We start from the raw sequence: 21917 nt of genomic DNA on the forward strand, positions 1-21917 counted from the left end.
GCTTTGGAAACACACTTTGGCATTTTTTGTGCCTTAGCACCTCATCAAATGTTGCGGACTGAAAAGGTAGCCTACTCGTTTGGGAGAATGGCCCATTTAAGTACCAAAACAAAGTTCCAAACAACATTGTGCTTGTATTGATACCTGAGTGTTGTATAATAATCGTATTTTAAACATTTGTTTAAACCTATTGAATGTAGCCTATTACAGATTTTAATTTCCTATTCCACAAATTAACTCATTTAACTGATGTGCATCTTTGCATTGCATTTCTTCTAATCTTTGTCTTTGTAAACATGGAGATTTCTCATAGCTCATGCAGTACAGTATGACATACAGGCTCACTCTAATTTGAAACAACCTCTGGATACAATCCGAAAGCATCTTATTTTTTACTTTATACATGAATTGTGCAGTTTTAAATTCCACCGAATCTAATTTAAGAGCATGTGGGATTATAAATAATTTATTGGTTGGTTCATGATAATCCGCTCCGTTTATGATTCTAGCCCCGACGCAAGACTCAGCCTTCATTCTTCATTGCTAGTGTTCCCCCAAACCTCCACACAATACTGCTACAGTATTACTGTCAGTAATAATGTAGAGTAAAAAAAAAGCTGCACCAAAATGCAATAAGTGAAGAAGACGAGGTACGTTTTTCTACAGCGGAACCTTTGCTTCCGTTGTTCGTTTCCACTCGTTTCCAATTAAATATGACGCTTCTTTCTACTTCCGGGTCCCGATTTCCCCCTAGGATGGCGAAGGCATGACCCGCCCCTCTGATTAGCCTAGCGTCCAACGTTGTTCATCCAATCACATTCGCTTGGCTATCCATCTCCCCCATTCCCACCTCGCGTCACCAGGCTCTAGTGGTAGAGAGAGAGAAAAAAATAGACAGCTGCAGTTTTGCTTGTTAGCGTGCCTGAAGACGGTACTGTGTTATGATCTGTACTGACCTATTTATTATACTGTCTATGGTACTGACCGACAACCCACACTACGACAACCCAGAGTCGTATAATAGAAGAGTTCCGACATCTCCATTCACTCCAATGGACCAGTTTTTTTCCAGGAAGTAGAAAGTGGAACTCTTGAGTAAAAAAAGCAGCACTGTCGAGTTGCAACAAAATAGACAGTGTTGTACTTTGAAAGGGTTTTTCATCCCTTGAAATGAATCAAATTGTACATTATCGGCTTTATTTTGGCATGCAAAAGTAGCGCGAGACCCATTCCTGGCTGTTCATTGGCTAATGAGTCTGGCATTTTGGTCCTCCGCTGACGCCACTCTCTTACTAGAGGACACTACGACAACCGAGTGCAGTCAGCCAATCAGAGGCAGAGATGGGCAGGTCATACCTTCGCCATCATGGGCAAAAGTATCGCTTCCGGGTCGGGGGTTCCAGTAAACAGTAACGTTACACACGTGAGAATCGGAAACAGGGAAGACACTTCAGGTTCAGGTACCTCAACTAACTTACTTACCGTAACTTATAACTTACTTTTGAATTACTCTGAGCTTCACTTACATGTACTTTAGAACTGGAAGCCGCATCCATTTACCATCTTGTTTGTTATGGCACTGTTGTACTGTGTGTGGCAGTCTGTATGTCCAAGACAAATTTCCCTCGGGACAAATACAATCTTGAATCTTGAATCATACCGAACCACCAAGCAGTAGCCTACAATAACAACATTTTTAAACTGGAAAAATTGAGCTTAGTTAACTAACGTAACGTTAATGTTCAGTTTATTTCAGAAGGGACAAATCATATTAATCAACAATCAAATGTAAAGACACCAGGTTTACAGTGAGATCAAGTTTCGAAAATTGGTCTACAATGAAGTGGCTGCTGCAGTATCTATTGTGTCTCAGACAGACAGGATGGATTTATTATTATTATTATTATTATTATTATTATTATTATTGATCATTTCACCATTGCATTACATTACATCATATACAAATTTATCTGGATACAATATGAAACGATCATTTTCACAATTTGTAGACAGGATGGATGGCTCGGTGAAGGTGAAGCAGCATAAGCGTCACCAGCAGAAGGTCAGTGGACCCAAGGCGGAGAGGAAGAAGTCCAGGAAGCTCCTGAGCTCAGAGGAGAAGGATGGAGCCGCCAGGAGGAACCCCAAAGCCTTCAGCGTTCAGTCTGCTGTACGCATGGCCAGAACCTTTCACAGGTAACTCATACACCATTCTCACAAACTGTCTTAAGCCACCTAGACTAAGATTTTATCAATCTTATTCGTTTATTGCAGGCCAAACTGTGCGACATCGGATCTTTTTTTTTACAGCTTTAATGCAGCAAGTATACATACAATGGCAGTATGTTCACAAAGCCTTTTGTATACAACTTCAACACAATTTCACAGTCAGAAACAAAAACACGCCAGGGTTACTAATAGGGACAAAAGATAAAACAAACAATATCTTAAAGCTTAAAGTAGTTGTACGCTTTAACAGCTTTTTTGTTTGTACATTCAGATATCGTTGAAATGTATTGTTTGATGTAGGCAGTCAGTTCTGGAAAGTTTGCCTTTTTGCTGAAAAATTTGCATCTCTGAATGTAAAATTCTGTCAAAATAAGTCAATGTTACAACGCACGTCTCTCTGTCAATAGCAGTCAATCAAACATCAGCAGTGCGCTCCCAGGTACGCATCAATCACTGTGCGCCACAGTTGTCTGGTAGAGATGTCAACAATAAAGCTTAGCAAGAATGGAGCCCTTGCAAAGTGAAATATATGTGTCTGGAAAAACATCCCAAGAAGAGGAGGAGAATGTGGACACGATCTTGGCTAGGGAACAGAGGCCAACATGGGGATGCCAATTTTGCGAGAGAGCTTGAGGAAACATCAACTCAACTATTTATTAGCGTCTACTAGCATTTAGCTTCTATACTGATATGAACATGCAGGATTTCTATTGGTTGTTATCAGACCTCATTGTAGCTGTAACCCTAAATTTCAGAATTTGTCTCAGGCTGTCTTTGTCATGATATGAAATTTCCATACTGTATCATTCTACCTACTGCTACTACTACAACTAATGATTATTTTAATTATCGCTTAATCTGTGGATTATTTTCTCAACTAATCAATTTGTCAGTAATTAAACTAATCAGTTTGGTCTATAAAATGTCACAAAAAATGTCACCAGGCTCTCTCTCAAAATGAGAAGGAGCCTGATGGCCATTAGTGGCAGTGCATGGTCTTCCTCTCTAAGACCCCGCACCCAGTGTGGTGTTTCTGGCAGTGTTTCCGCTTTGTGTGCTACAGTATTTTTCATTCCCCCATAGAAAGATGGTTTTATATGGTGTTAGTTCACATGCCTTTGATGGTGGGAGGAAACCCACACGAACGCGGGGAGAACATGCAAACTCCACACAGAAAGGACCTGGGACGGACCGGGGTTCGAACCTAGGATTTTCTTGCTATGAATCAACGGTGCTAACCACTGAGCCACCGTGCCGTCCTCTAACTCTAATCTCTCTGTGTGTTTTTTTAGGGCTCAGGACCTAAAAGCCAAAAAGCACCACATACCAGTTGTTGACCGGACTCCTCTGGAGCCGCCCCCAGTGGTGATTGTTGTAGTCGGGCCTCCTAAGGTGGGAAAAAGCACTCTGATTCGCTGCCTGATCAAAAACTTCACCCGACACAAGCTGGGGGACATCTGTGGACCAGTCACTATCGTCTCTGGTAAGTTGGCTTGTCTGTAGCAGTGATATGTATATATATACATATATATATATATATATATATATATATCGGGTCCACAGCGCTGGAACCTCAACAGAGCAGGGACTACAACTAGCACGACTCAACCCGGACTCAACCCAGGCTGTCCCAGTTTTTGATCGATGGAATGATACCAAAAAGCGAGTCGAGCCCGGCGGGCCGTGCTAAGACCAGCGCTGGAAATGGGCCATTATTGGGCCTTTTCTGGTCCTCTGTTTAGCGGTCGTTATTAGACAGGTGGTAATAGACAGGTGGTAACGAAGCCATCCCATAATATCTGTTTGATGTCTTCAGTAAATGCTACTTTCTTTTCTTCATTAGGTAAGAAGCGTCGCCTCACTTTCATTGAGTGTAGCAATGACATCAATACAATGATCGACCTGGCAAAAGTTGCTGACCTGGTAAGTGTCGCCATTTACATTGAAATTCAGCATAAAAAATACATTTGAGAAATGTATGAATAGTTTGATTGAAATGGCATGTGAATAGTGTTGTTGTCAACTCGAGTCAGACTCGAGTGCTGGACTCATTTTCAGGACTCAAGACTCGAGTTGGACTTGGGCACTGATGACTGGGACTGGACTTGAAGGTTCATGCATTCAGACTCGGAAGTGGGAGACAAGGACACTGACTTAATTGATAAAGACGTTTTTGGTTTGTTTTTGTTAGTCTTTTTGTAAATGCACTTGGCATAAGATATTGATAGCTATTACTCTTACATTATTCAATTTCGTGGAAGGGCAGACACGTGTTCCACCTACATGAGGTTTCACGCTCATGTTCAGTAACTCCGGACTCGGACTCAGGTAACGGGGACTCAACTTGCACTCTTCTGTGGTGACTGACTTGAACACTGGGGACTCGTGTTGCAGGATCTATGTGTAAAAGTGGTTAGTGTTAGGTAGGGATGCACGATATATCGGCAATCATATCGGTATCGGCCGATGTTAGTAATTTTTTAACATATCGGTCATATCGGTATCGGTCAGATGTTGCAATGTTAATATCGGTTATCATTATCAGCCAAATTCTTCATATTGATATGAAATAATGCAGTAAATCTATGATTTATGGGCTTTTCCAAAGGCTTTGCAAAAAAACAAATGCATAACTTTTTCAAATTCAGTGTTAACATGTGTTTTTCAGTATGTACAAAATGTGATGATCATAAAAATGTGGTTTTATACAGATCATATCGACATCGGTAAATATCGGTTATCGGCCATAACAGTAATGTTAATATCGGTTATCGGCATCGGCCAAAATTTTCATATCGGTGCATCCCTAGTGTTAGGGAGAGGGGGGTGGAGGAGAAGGGTCGGACTTGCAAACCTGCACCGCTTACTTGATGTGATTTTTTTTTTCTTGTTCTTTTTGTCGCCTAGGTTCTGATGCTGATTGATGCCAGCTTTGGCTTTGAGATGGAGACGTTTGAGTTCCTGAACATCTGCCAGGTCCATGGTTTCCCTCGTATCATGGGGGTGCTGACGCATCTGGACTCCTTCAAGAACAACAAGACACAACGCAAGACCAAGAAACAACTCAAACATCGCTTCTGGACTGAAGTCTACCAGGTAACATGAGGGACAACATCATTCTGTTGTACATCTTTAGGACAGAAAAATGGCCGGTTTCTGAAAAGTTGACTTTTGTGCAAATCCCAAATTCCAATGTGAGCAATGTTGTCAGTGATAACGTTACCATGACAGTCACGGTACTAATATTTTGACTTTGATACCAGTACTAAGTTTTAAGATTTGTTGCTACTATGATACCATGGCAAACCAGAAAAAACAATCATGCAATGTGTTCGCAAACTTTTACAAAATTCTGTCTTTTGCAATTGTATTGAACTTTGATGGAAAATGAAGTTTATTGTGACACTGCATGTGAGACTCACTGTCATAAGTCTTTTCTGTCAATCAGAACACAGTATTCCACCCAGACCTTGGTGTAACAGACTTGACATGTGTCTGTGTTTTAGGGGGCAAAGCTGTTCTATCTGTCTGGCATGGTGTACGGAGAGTATCAGACACAGGAAGTGAAGAACCTCGGCCGCTTCATCTCTGTCATGAAGTTTCGTCCTCTGGTTTGGCAGACGTCTCACCCCTACGTGCTGGCTGACCGGTGAGTCCTCATCATCTGTTCAAACCTTCCATTAGTTGGCCTCAATTATGAAGCAATGTAATAACACATTTATATGGGAACTCTTTTTTTACGTAGCGCCGTCCAATTGGCGTAGACATCAGTTAATCCAGCCCAGTCTTAAAAACTTGAAGGGGCTTTTTCACAATGTTGTGAATTAAGTTCTTAAAGCCCCACGTGACTCCAGTCACTTTTCCTCCCTGTATAACCGCTGCTGTTTTATACAAACATTCTAATATGTTTGTATGAGGGGGGGCAATTTCATGCATTTTCCTTAACGCTCAATTAATCGGTTAATCATTAACGCTGCATACCACACACACGCACACGCGCACACACACACACACACACACACACACACACACACACACACGCACACACAAGCCATGGTTTTGGTTTTGGCCACTTGGTGTGCTTTTCTTCTGTACTAGTTCAGCCATTACTTCCTTCAAACCCGTTTCTCCATCCCTACAGTATGGAGGATTTGACCGAACCTGAGAAGGTGAGGACAGACCCCAAGTGTGACCGGACAGTGTCCCTCTATGGCTACCTGCGAGGGACATACTTAAAAACCAAAGGGCAGGTCCATATCCCAGGTAAACAAGCATAGCTGTAGTCAAAGCCATTGAGATACTAAGAGTTCTGTCATCTCCATTAATTCCAATGGGTCGTTTTGAGTGTTTTTGAGTTTGAGTTGTTTGAGTGTTTTTGAGTGTTTAAAGCGTTGAAAACACAATTGATAGCACTAATGCACGTTTTGCAGGCGTGGGAGACTTCCAGGTGGCAGACGTGAGCTTCCTCCCTGACCCGTGTGCTTTACCAGAGGCTCAGAAGAAGAGGGCTCTGAATGAGAAGGAGCGGCTGCTCTACGCCCCCATGGCGGGGGTCGGGGGGGTCGTCTACGACAAGGACGCTGTTTACATCGACCTCCCCACCAACAGGGGCAGCCAAGAGCAGGTCTGTGTGCTTTGTGCGTGGTCTTGGGTTCCATTGATCGAGCATTTTTGTGGCCTCTTTTTTAGCTGCGACCAGCAGCTCTATAAGGCCTCATTTAGACTGGTACAAGTGACCCAATTCTGATGTTTTGCTCACATGTGGCACATATCCGATATGTGTTATGAACATGTAAGCAGGAAAAAAGCACATGGATTCGGATATTGTCAGGTCCGATTCAGGCCTCAATCATATGTTGAAATAAATCAGATATGATTCAGACATCACCCAATGTGATCTGTCATCTAAGCGAACAGATCGGATATTGTCTCTCATCGTGAGTCGCACGTGATTGAAAATGTGCGCATTTCCATAGGCTTTACTCAGCTGTTTGGCTGACTGGAGCGCATCTCGCTCCCGTTCTGACCATATGAAGGCGGTCCACAAAAAGTGGTGCGTGTCTATGCCTATTGGCTAAAAGGGGCCGGTGGAGGATTTTGAAATGCAGGGTGGCAGAGTAAGGTCGGCTGCATTTTTGGAAATTTGCATATGTGGTGACTGGTGACAGCTGATCACAATTCACGCTTGTTAGATTAGGCTGCAGATAGCTGATTGTGGCGATTCAATGTCTTTAAATTTGACCATTTTCATGGTAAAAGAAAATATTCATCGTTTCCCCCAGAATGATACAGGAGGAAGTGTGTTTTCTTTAAATTGATGGTATCTTACATGACTTTAACAGGAGGAATTGATGCTGATGGTATCTGATGTGACTTTAACAGGATGAATTGATGCTGATGGTATATCATGTGACTTTCTAACAGGAGGAGGTGCGTCCCACTACAGAGCTGGTCCAGTCTCTCATTGACACACATGCCACCCTTGATGCCAAGATGGCCGCCAGTAAGGTTTCCCTGTTCACTGGTTCAGCCACCTTGGTCCCCACGGATATCGACCTGCAGCAGGGGTGAGAGGTCTTGCTCAATGATTTGATGATTTCTTCTTGATTATTCTTGATTATTATTATTGATGATTTCTTCTTGCCATCGTGAGTTTGCATGTTTGAGCAGTTCAGCCTTTGCAGGAGCAGGTGGGAGCTGCTTGTTTGCTTTTACTGTAGGGTTTGGCAGTAATAAGGTCCTAACTTAAACCGGGGCGTTTGTGTGTGTGTTTGTGCATGTTTGTGCGTGCGTGTGTGCGTGCATGCGTGTGTGTTTGTTTGTGGGTGTGTTTGTGCGTGCGTGCATGTTTGTGTGTGCCTGTGTTTGTGGGTGTGTCAGGGAGAAAGCAGGGCTTGAGGAGAGCCTGGTGTGGGACGCCCAGACCCAGAGAGAGAGGAGGAAGGTTGTGTTTGAGGAGGACAGCGAGGAGGAAGACTCTGATCCAGACTCTGACGCAGACCAACAAGACGACGAAGAGGAGAGCGATAAGGACGAAGAGGAGACCCTATCCACATTCGTCAAAGAGTCCAGGGTAGGGATGAAACGATTACCACTTTAATGATAAACCGTGATTAAATTCCTGACGGTTAGTAGTACCGTTTAAAATGTATTTATCACAGTGCTTATTATAATTAGTGTTGGAGTACTCAAGACCGGTCTTGGTCTCAAGAACGGTCTCAAGACCACATTGTGATGGCCCCGGTGTCGTCTCGGACTTGTCGGTCAAGCCAGACTCAGGATTTTATTTCAAGACCAGTGAACGCAACCAATAACTTTGTAGTTTGAACGTTTTACCACCGACCCCACTCCCCTCACGTACCAACGAAGACAACACAAGGAGACAATGCATGGAAGAGCAGAGCAGAGCAGAGCAGTGGCTGCAGAGATGTCGTCTAAATCATCAGTCATGATTTGCTAATACAAACCACAAAGAGGTTCTTTGCAAAACAAGTGGGAAGAAAAACGGTCAACAAGCCATCATTAGAGTCCTGGTCTTGAAAATGGTCTCTTTTGGTCACTGTCATCGTGATATGAACTTTTCATACCGTCTCATCTCTAGGCCAGGGCCAAATGTGAGGAGCCAGAGGAGACGGACGGCGCTCCACCAGTGAAGAAGCACAAAGACGTTGGGGAAGCCTGTGCTGAGGTGCCTGTGTTTGCCGACAGTGAAGACGAACTGGAGATGAGCGAGGAGGAGAGAGGGCAGAGGAACCAGGTTGGGTTGCAATCACGATATGATATCACAATACTTAAAGGAGAATTTCGGTTTTTTACACCACGGTCCTCATTTCCAGGTTAAAATATGATGTTTTACTCACCGAAATAGTTTGGCTTCATTCGGATGCCCACGGAAGATTTTGAGCTCCGAGTAGTCTCCTCAAACAGGCTATAACGAGAGCCTGCGGCCAGCGTGGGGCATGATGGACGGGAGTGCACGCGCTCTCTAAATTACACTTTTTCTGTCAGATCACGGTTCATTATGGTTGTAAATATAATTATTTAGCTAATAGCTAGAAGCTAAGCTAACAACAACACAGCAGTCAGCGTTGATCTGCCCCGGATGGGGTTACAGTGCCCATCTTCCCCCTCTGTGAAACCTTCTTCAGAGAAACCACAGAAGGGGGAAGATACGCACTGTAACCCCATCCGGGGCAGATCAACGCTGACTGCTGTGTTGTTGTTAGCTTAGCTTCTAGCTATTAGCTAAATAATTATATTTACAACCATAATGAACCGTGATCTGACAGAAAAAGTGTCATTTAGAGAGCGCGTGCACTCCCGTCCATCATGCCCCACGCTGGCCGCAGGCTCTCGTTATAGCCTGTTTGAGGAGACTACTCGGAGCTCAAAATCTTCCGTGGGCATCCGAATGAAGCCAAACTATTTCGGTGAGTAAAACATCATATTTTAACCTGGAAATGAGGACCGTGGTGTAAAAAACCGAAATTCTCCTTTAAGTCACGATATGATAGTATGCTAGTATTGCAATATATTGAGAGTATTGCAATATTGTTATATATAGCGATTTATTACGTTTTCTTCCACTGCAAATTAGGTCCCCAAAGGAAAACTTTGACATCTGTTTTGATCTAAGATAAAGTTTCCAGTCTGTTCATCTCACTTCAATAATTTTTAATGCAGCAAAATTTTCAAGCAGACAGACTGAGCAACACTGTGATAAAACCTGTCATAAATGTTGCCAATTGATAAATGAAGCATGGCGTTAGTTCATGCAGGACACGGAAGTCATAGGCTACGCCCCAGCTGTAATCAGCTGACAGCCCGCTGATTGGATCAGCGTTTAATCATTCACCAATCACATCCATTCTCACAACAAGACGGTCCATTTACACAGACATACACGCGTACATACAGCTCTCCTATTATAGTAGTACTTTGTGATACTTTGCATTTGTGTGATACGATATATTGCCACACAAAATATGCCGATGCAAGATGGATTTTTTCCCCCCACACCCTTAGAACGAGGGAGAGGAGGAGAGTGAAGAGGAGGAGTCAGAGTCTGATGAGGAGGAGGCGGCGGGACCAGGAGACTCCGGGCACTGCTCTGAGGAGGAGGAAGAGAGCCAGGATGAAGAGCAAGAGGAGGACCATGATGATGATGGAGAGGATGGAGAGGACGTTGGTAAGAGTCTCAAAGCCACAGGACCAAACATCAAGAAGCCAGAAGCTGCTGAGATGGAGGAGGAGGAGGAAGAACCGTGTTGTGATACTGAAGGTAATGCCCAGACTCACCAAATGCGAGCACAGCTCAATCCAAAACTGAACGTAGGTGCTAGGCCAGGGATACTCAACTTGCTTTGCCCGGGGGCCACTTTCGTGAAATGATAGAAGGCCAGGGGCCAGTTGATAAACAAATAATATACATTTTTCTGTAGCGGATTGTAGGTTTTTGGGGTGTCAGCCAGAGTTTAGTCTGACAATGTTGTGCACACCGGATAGTTAGTTAGGTTAAGTACATACATAAGTGCCTGGGTAGCAAGCAGACGCCGGTATTTGACAATTTAGTAGCTAAATCATAGATTATTGAAAGATATTCCATATTCCAGACTGAAATGCTATAACAGAAGTGGAGTATTGACCAGAATGACATGAACATTTGGACACTTATTGGACACTTATTGGACACTTATTCCGCGGGTATCTTGCATGTTGCGTTCAGGTGCACTGTAAAAAAAAAAAAAAAAAAAATTGCAATTCCATCGCGGGCCACACAGGGGGCGCCAGCGGGCCGTATGTGGCCCGCGGGCCACCAGTTGAGTATCACTGTGCTAGGCCAATGACAACGTAGTAAAAAAACAAACATGAAAGGCCAGCACTCTCAATGTCTCCCATCAGCATTGACTGGCAACTTGCTGAAACGCGTACGACTACATTGTTTGTACTCTGACCCAGGTTTATTTGTATTTATTTGTACTTAATTTAACACATTTTTAACCAGGTTAGTCCCATTGAGATCAACGGATCTCGTTTACAAGGGAGACCTGCCCAAGACAGCTGCATAAAAAGTGACTAAATAACCAGAAACATAGAGCAGGGAATACAATAAAGTGCTGAAATAATTAAAATAGCCGACCAACGGACATCGACAAGTGGCAAAAGTACTAATACAAGTACAAAATAGAAATAACAGACACAGAGTCCATGAAATAAAATAAAAAAAATAGCTTACCTAGGGACAAAGACAAGTACGAAATGAGTCATCCACCATTGCACTTTATTTGTTGGTTTCTCCTCGTCTCTCTTGTTTGTTTATTTGTTGGTTTCTTCTCAGGAGCTCTTCACTTGTCTCTCCTTGTTTGTTGACAGGAGCTCTTCACTTGTGTCTCCTTGTTTGTTGACAGGAGCTCTTCACTTGTGTCTCCTTGTTTGTTGACAGGAGCTCTTCACTTGTGTCTCCTTGTTTGTTGACAGGAGCTCTTCACTTGTGTCTCCTTGTTTGTTGACAGGAGCTCTTCACTTGTGTCTCCTTGTTTGTTGACAGGAGCTCTTCACTTGTCTCTCCTTGTTTGTTGACAGGAGCTCTTCACTTGTGTCTCCTTGTTTGTTGACAGGTGCTCTTCGGTGGAAGGAGGGCCTACAGCAGAAAGCATCCGAGGCTTTTCTACGGCAACAGCAAGCCGCCCCCAATCTGAGAAAACTGGTTTATGGCACAGGTAATGAAGAGCCCTTCCTGCTCCTACACAAGGAACCTAAAAAGAAGACTCAGACATCAATCGCAGTTTCCCCAAGTAGAAAAACTACACAATGGGGCTTTAACTTGATAAAAATACATACATTTCCATGACACTATGTTATGCTGTCACATAGCTTATGTTTACTTGTTTATGAGTCTGTCTGTAGTTACTGGTGCCGTTGAAGGTTTTTGTATGTCTGACAACTTTGACGTGGAATATGGCTGATATCTGCACAAAGTGTTCAAACACTAAAACCACAGATGCACCGTGACAACAGCTGTTTGTGAAGATGCATTTCATTGGCCTCAATTTGCCTTTGTCTTCAGTTGTGAAGGAGGAGGCTGGTGAGGAAGACGAAGAGGAGTTGGGAGGTCTGTTTCGAGTCAGCCGCCCTCAGACGACCAAAAGGCACCGGGCAGACGCCCCAGACTGCTCCCGCTTCAGCCTAGACTGCTCCCACAACTGGGATCTGGAAGAGGTATGTGGAAAACATGCTACAGCGTCAAAGGCCTCGCCGAATGCGCTGAGGGCTATGCCGTGGCTGGCGAGCAGCTCCTCGAAAATGTGACGCTTTTTTCATGTCAATTTGGGTGACTTCTGTGATTCGTACAGATCAGAGGAGATTTTCTTCTTTTTGGGCGGGGTGGGGGGGGGGGGGATTTCTGTTGCTCTCTTCTGAGTGAACTGCATTGATCAAAAAATAATCTATACCACTGCCAGGACCTGTCAGGATTACGTCATCGATTAGGAGTACTAGTCAGTCAGATGGGCCCTTCACTTGAGGTCATGTTGAGGGTGTGATCCCAAGGAAGTACTGATATTATATGTCAATATGTTCTTTTACAGATGCTCAATTCAATCAGGGATTGTTTTGTAACGGGGAAATGGGAAGAAGGACAAGATGCTGCTACACTGCTGAAGGAAGACGGTGAGGGAAGGAGACACCCCCCCTCCCCACACACACACACACACACACACACACACACACACACACACATACAGACTGTGTCACTTTTAGAGTTGAAATGGTATCTGTCGGGGGGGGGGGGGGGGGTGGACTATGCCACCCTCATACAGGGCACACATTGGGGTGGGAATACTTGTGGTTTAATTATGAGAACCCTACTGGCTTCTGTCTACATGCTATGAGGGATCCATGTGCAAAAATTGCCAACATTTGAAAAGTTTGGATTTAAAGAACAGGGTTGCCACAGGTCTGGAAAGTACTTTGATTTAAAAGTAAAAAAAATTAAGCACTGCTTGGATTTATAAAGGCAAGGGGTCCTTGAAAGTGCTTGAATTTAGCCTACCGGAATCTCTGAGTTTTTGAGCCTCTCCGTCATCTCAAAATGTCTGGGCCAAGCTTGATACATTTTCTTCCTATCTACAGTATCACTCCACGCTGCACTGGCTCTTTGCTGGTCGCCCCGGTCCTGAGAGCACTTAAAGGAACACTCCGCCGATTTTCAACCAGCTTTGTATCATTACAAAGTCAATCGTATATCTAAAAAATGTAATTATTTGAGAGTTGTTTTGAGTCAAGTTGTGGACCAGTGATGTCATTTGTGCATGAATGACATCACTGATACAAAGCTGGTTGAAAATCTGCAGCGTGTTGCTTTAAGAATGTCTGAGGATGTCAGTATTGCTTTGAGTTTATATTAAGTGTTAATGATTGATTCCTGTGTGTTAGCATGACTGGAAACACATTTGCATTAGAGGACTTATGAGAACGTCTCTGAAATATTGGCCTGCAATTTTGAAATAATTTGCCCTTGAAAAGTGCTTGAAATCTATCATTACCCTAGTGGCAACCCTGAAAAAAGAAAAGTCAAAATAAACTGCTTTGAATGGCCTAGTCATTTCTCCTAATCAGAGTCTGTTTAAGGTTAACAGACGAGCTGAGGTCTTTGCACTGCATTGTTTTTCTTCAGACGAGCTGTACGGAGACTTTGAAGACCTGGAGACAGGAGAGGTCCATCAGGGCCCAGCTGGGAAACAGGAGGACCAGGCTGAGGTATGTAATCTGAAGCAGGGAGAGTGAGCTGGGAAACGGGAGGACCAGGCTGAGGTCTTTAATCTGAATCCTCTTGGTCCTGGTGTGGTGAGCAGGAGAACAGTGATGAAGAGGAGGAGGAGGAGGAGAAGCTGGTGAGGGCTGATGAGGACGAGGCGATGAAGAACAAGCGTCTGGAGAGGAAGAGGAGGCTGAAGGAGCGTTTTGATACAGAGTACGATGACAGAGACGCTACCTACTTTGATGACCTGAAGGAAGAGCTGCACAAACAGGCTGAGGTAAGATGAGCCGTGTGTCTTTGAAAGGGAGGCCTCAGTCCAAACCTGCCTGCTTCTGGTCTGGCATCAGGACATGCAACATTACTCTAACCCAACATTAGTCTAACCCAACCTTTCACAGAGGCTCCATTCAGAAGTCCTATGATAAAGAAAACACACAAGTTGAAATTTATCAAATGCCTTCTGATAACAAAAGATTTCAAGTCTCTTGATAGAATGGGACATTGGCCCAAACCCAATTCACCCCTTGGCCCTACCACTTAGCCCGTAACTCTCCATTTTGCGCGTTCACGTGGAGGGGTAGGATGTTCTGATTCTTTTTTGCATCAGACCTCGTGCGAAGTGGGACGGCTTACTTGCCCTCGGAACGAAGGCCCGGTGTTGTGGTTTATTTCTAAAGAATCTTGTCTCTTGGTTGTGTTGTGGTTTATTTCTAAAGAATCTTGTCTCTTGGTTGTGTTGTGGTTTATTTCTAAAGAATCTTGTCTCTTGGTTGTGTTGTGGTTTATTTCTAAAGAATCTTGTCTCTTGGTTGTGTTGTGGTTTATTTCTAAAGAATCTTGTCTCTTGGTTGTGTTGTGGTTTATTTCTAAAAAATCTTGTCTCTTGGTTGTGTTGTGGTTTATTTCTAAAGAATCTTGTCTCTTGGTTCTGTTGTGGTTTATTTCTAAAGAATCTTGTCTCTTGGTTCTGTTGTGGTTTATTTCTAAAGAATCTTGTCTCTTGGTTGTGTTGTGGTTTATTTCTAAAGAATCTTGTCTCTTGGTTGTGTTGTGGTTTATTTCTAAAGAATCTTGTCTCTTGGTTGACCCCTCTCTCTCCTCAGCTGAATCGGGCAGAGTTTGAGGACCTGGATGATGAGAGCAGAGTGCAGTACGAAGGCTTTCGGCCGGGCATGTATGTGCGATTGGAAATCCCTTCTCTACCTTGTGAGTTTGTCACCAACTTTGATCCCCACCACCCCGTCATCCTCGGGGGCCTGGGTTCGAGTGAGGGCAACATCGGATACCTGCAAGTAGGTCAAATGGTTTTGAATGCATGCTAACAAAGTCCAAAGAAGATATGACATTGCTGCGTGCTTGCACCAGATCAACTCTGACAAGTTTTTTTTAAGCTTTGCTTAATCTGGAAGTGACAAATTTGATCAAATAAATCTAATTATTTTGCTGATACAGGTACGGGTGAGAATCACAAGTTTGATCACAATACAATATTATATCGATTCTTTGGACAACAATTGATATTTGCTGATATCACAAAGTCTGCCACCATACAATTTTGATTTTATTAAATTCAGGGGCCTGCGATCGATATGAGACAATATCATAAACCCATTTAACACAATCAGTTACATTTATATTAACTGACAAAAAGCAACTAAAATATGATTTGACTATTTTATTTCCAAGCTCTTCCAGATATTTAAATTAAAAACAACAGACCTGTTGTTCACTATAAAGTCCCACATTTCTCTTGTTTAAGTGCAAATGATTTTGATTAGTTAACTTGAAGAGCCCTTGATGACCTTTCAATTATGAACATAAGCCATGCACGCATCTCTGCTTCATCACCTTGGATTTACAAGGCCTATGACTATATGTATTTCACTTTGCTATACTATACGATATCAATAATGTATAGATATATCGATGTGTATCGATGATTCCTCCCGCCCCTAGATAAAAGTGTGATGAGGATTCTCTGCACCTAGAAAATAGATGGGTGGCAATAAATCTTCGATAAAATTGGTTAAGTGGCGGTGTCACGTGATGTCACTGAGGCTATAAAGTCATGGGAGTATAAGTAGGGAGAAGAGGACAAATTGGCGCATCATCTCCAGAATCTCCACCCTAGGAATCGAGCGCACGAGATTCCTAGTTAATAATCTTTTTAAATACAATTGTGTCCGTGGTACCGTCCATTTCATTATCTTGTGCAAATTAGTTAGTATTCAAATATCTTTCAGCTACTTTTTCCAGTCAATTCCATATTTCTTTTGCATCTTTATTGTTTATAACATCACAAAATAGCGAGTGTAATCTAAAAGCTGTTTCTGGTGTGGTTCAGATGCGTTTGAAAAAGCACCGCTGGCATAACCGCATCCTGAAGACCCGAGACCCGCTCATCCTGTCGTTAGGCTGGCGGCGCTTCCAGACCCTCCCCCTCTACCACATGGAGGACCACAACGGACGCCATCGCCTGCTCAAGTACACACCACAGCACATGCACTGTGGAGCCTCCATCTGGGGTAAGCCTGCTCTGCACACGCCAGTGACGCCACAGCACATGAACTGTGGAGCCTTTCACAAATGCATAATTTACTGTTATTATTTTGCAACAACATAGAACTCGCCTCTTCATACGCAATCTCTGGCACAGAGCTGTGAAGAGGGCTTGAAAGAAGGCTTGTTTTCCACAGTCAGCTTTATGGTGATGTTCTTCACTCACATTGCATCTCTCCCATCTCTCTCAAGGTCCCATCACACCACAGGGCACCGGCTTCCTAGCTGTGCAGTCAGTAGCAGGAACTAAAGTAAGCCTTATTCAATCCATTACTGTTCCTTTTTTATTCGTCGGTTCAGCAAGTATCTGCATAGTATCTGCATACTGCTTTGTAGGGTTCAACTTTCCACAGGTCCTTGAAATGCTTGAAAGTTTGTGAATTTGAACAATAAAAATGAAGGCATTAAAAGTTTTTGAAATTTGACGTGTGTCATTGAAAGTGCTTGAATTTAGGGTTTTTCCTGCATAGAAGTGGCCAGTATTTTGTTTGCAGATGCATTTCTGTTTTTCTTTTGCAGGCTAATTTCCGTATTGCTGCCACAGGAGTGGTGCTGGACCTGGATAAGTCAGTGACCATAGTGAAGAAGCTCAAACTCATTGGCTACCCATACAAGATATATAAGAACACTTCCTTCATTAAGGTGAGGAAGCTTCATTTGACTTCACCGCGGCCTTAGGTGGCTTTCACATACAGTATAAGCTGGTGGACTCGGTGCGATTCGGGGGGGTGAAGTTGCAACGTTGTTTCATTTTTCATTTGGTCTGGTTCACTTTCACACAGTCATTTGTCAAGCGCACCAAACTTTCTGAACAATGTCACATGGTCAAAACGGTCACTCGTCTATTGGACAGAATATAGATGGGAAATCTCTCCTCTTCTGCCGCCTTGTTTGCTGAGGGCTGACTGCACACAAGTGAATCCGTGAAACACAACCCATAGAGAAACATCTCCTTTATGCGATCTTGGGATTTCTGGTTTTACTTTGGTGTTACTATCAAATAAATATTTTACAAGAATGCGCCCAATATGAGCAGCAGATGAGGCAGCGAGCTGTTGGGTCCAACATCATTCTGCAGATGAGAGGAGACAGCGAGGCCCGTGTGCGCGCCGTAGTGTTTTGCTTCTTCTACCGCCTTCTACTCATGATGCACTGCCTTTCCTATATTTGGTTCGGTTTGCTTTCACACCACAAATGAACCACGCCAGGGTTCACTTGGAAGTGAACCGAGACCCACGTATTCAAGCGGACCAGAGTTCGCTTGTTTGTTCCACAACAGAGTTCGTTTGCACTTTCACACCACCCCAAACGAAGCGCACAATACAAGGAAACGAAGGCTGGCGCAGTTAAAGCGGACCAAACATCTTATATGTGAAAGCGACCTTAGTGTTTCCCTTTAGAATCGTTTGTACCTGTAGGGGGCAGAGCTGCTAGTTGTTGTTGGGATTCAACATCCAAGATTAATTTGAATAGCCATAGTGAGTAATCATATTACAAACAAGGAATTTGACTTAATGCAAGTATGCAGCGCAGCGATCACATCAATAGCAGAAGATCGAGCAAACGGAAAACAATCTCAAATGAAACATTTTAAAGTGCAAAGTAGGAGTCCTTTAAAGTGACATATAATGGGGTGGAGGACAGTGTCTGTGAGATAATGTCCATCTAAAATGTCCAGTAAAAGTCCTTGAAGTGATATAGACCTCAGTCGTTGCAGAGCCGGTTGTGCTCAGGGGGCATCTTTTGTGGGGGCTTTCAGGTCTCATTGAAGAGGGGGATGGCAGTTGGGTATAAGCTATCTGGATTGATTATTCTTATTCTGATCACAATAAAGAATTGCAGCATACCTGCTCTATATTTGTTTGTTGTTTTTGTTTTGTTTTTGTTTTTGTTTGACCACTGAGGCCGTGCTGTCTGTTCACAGGGCATGTTCAACACGGTGCTGGAAGTGGCTAAATTTGAAGGGGCCTCTGTACGGACCGTGTCGGGGATCAGAGGTCAGATCAAGAAGGCCCTGTCCACACCAGCTGGGGCTTACAGAGCCACATTTGAGGACAGGCTGCTTATGAGTGGTGAGCTTTGTTTGGGTCCATTGTGAGTTCACACACTGTGTGAGAACTGAGGCCAGAGCTTCACAGTGTCTCTCTGACACCTTACAGCCACTTAGCCCGAGGAAGAATAAGGGATGAACAAGTTTGAAAATATGTATTTTTCTCTTTTGTATGAATCTTGTACAGATATCGTGTTTCTGCGCTCCTGGTACCCGGTCTCTGTCCCCCAGCTCTACAACCCCATCACCTCCCTGCTGCTGCCTGTGGGCCATAAGGACAGCTGGTCAGGCATGAGGACCCTGGGACAGCTCAAGTTCGACCTTGGCATCCGCAACAAACCCGCCACTGATTCTCTGTACAAGGTAGGCTCAGCTAGTGTTAATTTTCTCAGCTATTTTTTTATTTAGTCTTAGTCTTAGTCCTGTGTCAAATGTCCTTGTTAGTTTTATCATATTTAGTCAGCCTCGTTTTTTATTTAGTCAAGTTTTAGTCGACTAGAGTATTTTAGTCTTTAGTCAAAGAAAACCGTAACTATTGTTTCTTTAGAATTTCCAAACTCATTGGAAAGATGTGTTATTATGGAATGGTATTAATGTTTGAATGTGCAATACAGACATACAGGTTTAACTTCTTCTTCTTCTCTCTTCTGATTTGATTTCTTCCCAATACGTCCCTAACATTTTACTGGCTAGTTTTTATTTGTTCGCAAAAATGTCAAGAGATTTCCTCATAGCTTTTGTCATCACAACTTTTTTATTTAGTTAAGATCTAGTTTTCATCTGTGAAAATAGGTAGTCGACGAACATTTTTCGTCATAGTTTTTGTCGAGGAAATGAACACTGTGCTCAGCCTGATTGACACCATCTCCAGTTGGAACTCGCTTCCTACTGATTATGCAAAAGTGAAGCCAAAATATCTGCTTTCAGCGAGCTGCCACTTTGCTTGTTTGACGCCATTTGGAGCCTGAGTCTGGGCAGTAGAGTCAGGCTGAGCACCCTCAGATGTGCCGCCATCTGGAGGTGTGAGAGTGGCTGTCACATTAAATGCGAATGTCACAATTTTCACTCTCTTCCATTCCAGCCGGTGGTCCGTGCTCAAAGGCACTTCAACCGTCTCCACATCCCCAAGCAGCTGCAGAAGGCCCTGCCCTTCAAGAGCAAACCCAAGCAGCAGCAAGCCAAAGGAAAGGTCCCCCGAGACCTGCAGAGGCCCAGTGTGATCAGGGAGCCTCACGAGAGGAAGGTAACAAAACACGGACCGGACCTGTCTGTCTGATGTGTCTACATGAAGATTTAGAAACTCCCCATTGTTTGTTTGCTATTGTTTTTGACACCACCCCCTCGAGTCCCTCCGGACACGTCACATCCAGTTTGGCTTGGTTTTGGGTTTTCTTTAGATTAAAAAAAAAATCCCTGTGCCATTGGATCCTGAACTTCCTGCAGGGGAGGAAGCGGGTAGTCAGAGTCGGCACAAAGTTCTCCCAAGCCTTTGTTTGTGAACACGGGGGCCCCTCAGGGATGTGTTTTGTCTCCTTTCTTATATTCTCTCTATACAAATGACTGTATTTCCCACTCCTCATCTGTTAAAATGTTTAAGTTTGCCGATGATACCACATTGGTAGGACTAATCTCTAACAACTAGATTCAAGGGATACAGTGAGCTACAGTCATGAAGTTAGTTAGTATCGCCATAGAGTGGAGGGTAATGGTACAGCTGCCAAAACACACATCTCACGGCGCCAAAATACATGTGCTTCGGGTACTCCCCACACGATGAAATATTAATCCAAAATGCACATAATCGGTCTTTTTGGAAGGAAAAGAGGTCGGCGGCCATGTTTGGAAAGTAGTGCCGGCTATTATCAGGTGAGACAAGTTGGAAAATGAGCAGAGCATTTTGTGCGCCCTCTCTCCTGCTTTGCTACCCCTGACCAGCCAATCAGAGTGATTTATCTCACCAACGACCCAATGCCGATTCCGAAAAGCCGACTAGAGCCAACGGTGCGGGACACATCACAAATACTAGTGCGACAGTCGCCCAGACATGTCCGACCCTGACTAATCGGCTTGGTGTGTCACGGGCTTTAGGTCTCATTCCTGCAATACTCTTTGATTTCTCTCTAAGCATTGCTTTTCTCTCCCTGCTCCTGCAGGTGGCAGCACTGCTCCATGCTCTGAGCATGGTTCATGGCCATAAGAGTAAGAGAGGCCGCACAGTGCAGCACGCCAAACACAAGGGCTTCCTGCAGCACAAGGAGGCGCAAGAGGAGGCCAAACTGAAGAGACAGAAAGAGGCACGCAAAAAGCTTTACCGCCAGATGGGCCAGATGGACAAGAGGAAGCAGAGGTCCAGTCTGAAGGGGGCGCCAAATGACGACTAGCTTAGCTGGACCAGAGCCATTGGACTATAGGGACAGCTCAACTTCCAGTCACTTCCTGGATCTGTGTCACATGGGTTTCACCACTGCCACGCCCCCTTAGGAGACTAGCAGATGATCACAGATTATGACTGATTATTTAGCTCGATAATCAAAGTAAATATTGGGCAGATTTTCCACAAGCCACATATCTTCTGAACATACTGATGCTAAAACGTCATTTTTCAGACAGACAGATCAGGAGAAAATTAACTTTGTTCAAGACCTGGCTCTGATCAGTAACACACTCGCGAGATTTGGCAACAGAAGCTAACATTAGCAGGTAGCAATTAGCTAAAGCTACATAATGAAGTTTGCAGATGTGCTAGCTAATTCTGACACCCCCCCCCCCCCACCGTGAATATCTTAGTTACAACTAGATTGAGCTAATATGGGGAAGTTTTGTGTTTATACTGTAAGTGTGGAGTTTTCCGAACTCACAATCTCTAGCTCAAGTTAACTAGCAAGCTAACTAGGTCAGCACCACACTTCAAGGAGAGAGGTGACCATGCCCATTTAGGAGACCGGACGAGTACCATTTCTTACTATTGACGGAGCCTGGAATGAGCTATCTATATAGTCCATCAGCTCTGAAATATTAACAATATTTTAATGTACTTTTCAATACTAAAAGTCACTGTGACAACTGTAAAGTATTAATGCTATCTGACCTTTGGAACTTCTTATAATAAAAGAAAATAAGGCAACTTGGTTGCATGCTTGGAGAATTGTGATCAGTGTTGACAATTTCTCAGGTCTTGAACTACCTCTCGGTGAGCTGCAGGGTGGCCGAGCTAGCAAGCCCACGCAGCGTGTATGTTAAATGTTGTGTTCTGTGATTGTAATGTCATACCTGAATGTATGTACGGTATCTTTGTGCCCTGTCTTAATGTCTGTCTTTTTT

General features: G+C 43.7%; 1 protein-coding gene across 2 annotated transcripts; it reads left to right on the forward strand.

Moving 5' to 3' along the window:
- Window positions 1-1410: 1410 nt before the first annotated feature.
- Window positions 1411-21679, forward strand: bms1 (BMS1 ribosome biogenesis factor). 2 transcript variants are annotated; one of them, XM_083634863.1, is made up of 25 exons: window positions 1417-1460; window positions 2010-2196; window positions 3522-3712; window positions 4073-4152; window positions 5137-5325; window positions 5736-5878; window positions 6371-6492; window positions 6660-6853; window positions 7654-7796; window positions 8110-8302; window positions 8831-8986; window positions 10255-10510; window positions 11847-11948; window positions 12296-12447; window positions 12816-12897; window positions 13904-13986; window positions 14082-14264; window positions 15091-15279; window positions 16332-16512; window positions 16739-16797; window positions 17066-17188; window positions 18471-18618; window positions 18784-18959; window positions 19678-19839; window positions 20750-21679. In XM_083634863.1, the coding sequence occupies exons 2-25, from the start codon at window positions 2015-2017 to the stop codon at window positions 20975-20977; spliced, it is 3717 nt and encodes a 1238-aa protein (XP_083490989.1). In that variant the 5' UTR covers window positions 1417-1460; window positions 2010-2014; the 3' UTR covers window positions 20978-21679. The 2 variants fall into 2 exon arrangements, with proteins under 2 accessions (XP_083490990.1, XP_083490989.1); XM_083634864.1 differs by lacking the exon at window positions 3522-3712 and having other exon boundaries at window positions 1411-1460.
- The last annotated feature ends 238 nt before the right edge of the window (window positions 21680-21917 follow it).

Source organism: Poromitra crassiceps (genome assembly GCF_964638095.1).
Source record: "Poromitra crassiceps genome assembly, chromosome: 4".
Lineage (NCBI taxonomy): Eukaryota > Metazoa > Chordata > Actinopteri > Beryciformes > Melamphaidae > Poromitra > Poromitra crassiceps.